Source organism: Phaethon lepturus, unplaced genomic scaffold (assembly GCF_000687285.1).
Source record: "Phaethon lepturus isolate BGI_N335 unplaced genomic scaffold, ASM68728v1 scaffold24421, whole genome shotgun sequence".
NCBI classification, from domain to species: domain Eukaryota; kingdom Metazoa; phylum Chordata; class Aves; order Phaethontiformes; family Phaethontidae; genus Phaethon; species Phaethon lepturus.
In genome coordinates, this window is record NW_010515881.1 from 439 (window position 1) to 1,062 (window position 624).

Genomic DNA, 624 nt, shown 5'->3' on the forward strand with positions numbered 1-624 from the left:
GTCTCGTGGCGGTGGGTGGTGACGCCTGGGTGGATGCAGCAGTCCCCGGGCTGCGGCCGGCACAGGAGCCCTCGCCCATCCCCTGATAAGCGCGCCGCTCATGCCGAGCAGACAGGATTTTTTCCTGGCAAGCTGGGCTCGATGTGAGTAACGGGCTCCTCTGCCCTGGCCCTGGAGCCAGCTGTGGGGTCGGGGTGCACCCAGGTCCGCAACCCTGCTGGGGCCAGACTGGGGGTGTGGGGAGGGTTCCCTGCTGCCCGTTGGGTACCTGCCCACAGCGGGGGCGGCTGAGGCAATGCTAGTGCCGTCTTTCCTCCCGACAGCGGCGTTCCTTACACAGTCTGTCTGCCTGGACGACACAACGGGAGATCGGGGATACGGCCGGCCAGGAGAGATACCACAGCCTGGCCCCGATGTACTACCGGGGGGCACAAGCTGCCATCGTGGTCTATGATATCACCAACCAGGTAGGGCCCCTTCCGGGCTCCTCGGCCGCCAGGCGCGGGGCACCTTGGTTCAGCTGCCTGGCAGCGCAGGCATGCGCGGCTCGGGGGTGCTCACGGCCACGGGGGTCTCTCGGGGGGGTCTTCTCCTCGCAGGGAGGCGGGGGCAGCTCTTGCCGTG

General features: G+C 68.3%; 1 protein-coding gene across 1 annotated transcript in view; it reads left to right on the forward strand.

Annotated features, from left to right (window-relative positions):
* The window catches only part of LOC104627601 (ras-related protein Rab-5C-like), a gene marked incomplete at its 3' end in the record, with an annotated part of 905 nt that extends 438 nt beyond the window's left edge, over positions 1 to 467 (forward strand). Inside the window, 2 exon segments of the mRNA XM_010295920.1 lie at positions 324 to 363; positions 365 to 467. Of these exon segments, the coding sequence (XP_010294222.1) occupies positions 324 to 363; positions 365 to 467 (143 nt within the window).
* Positions 468 to 624: the final 157 nt, after the last annotated feature.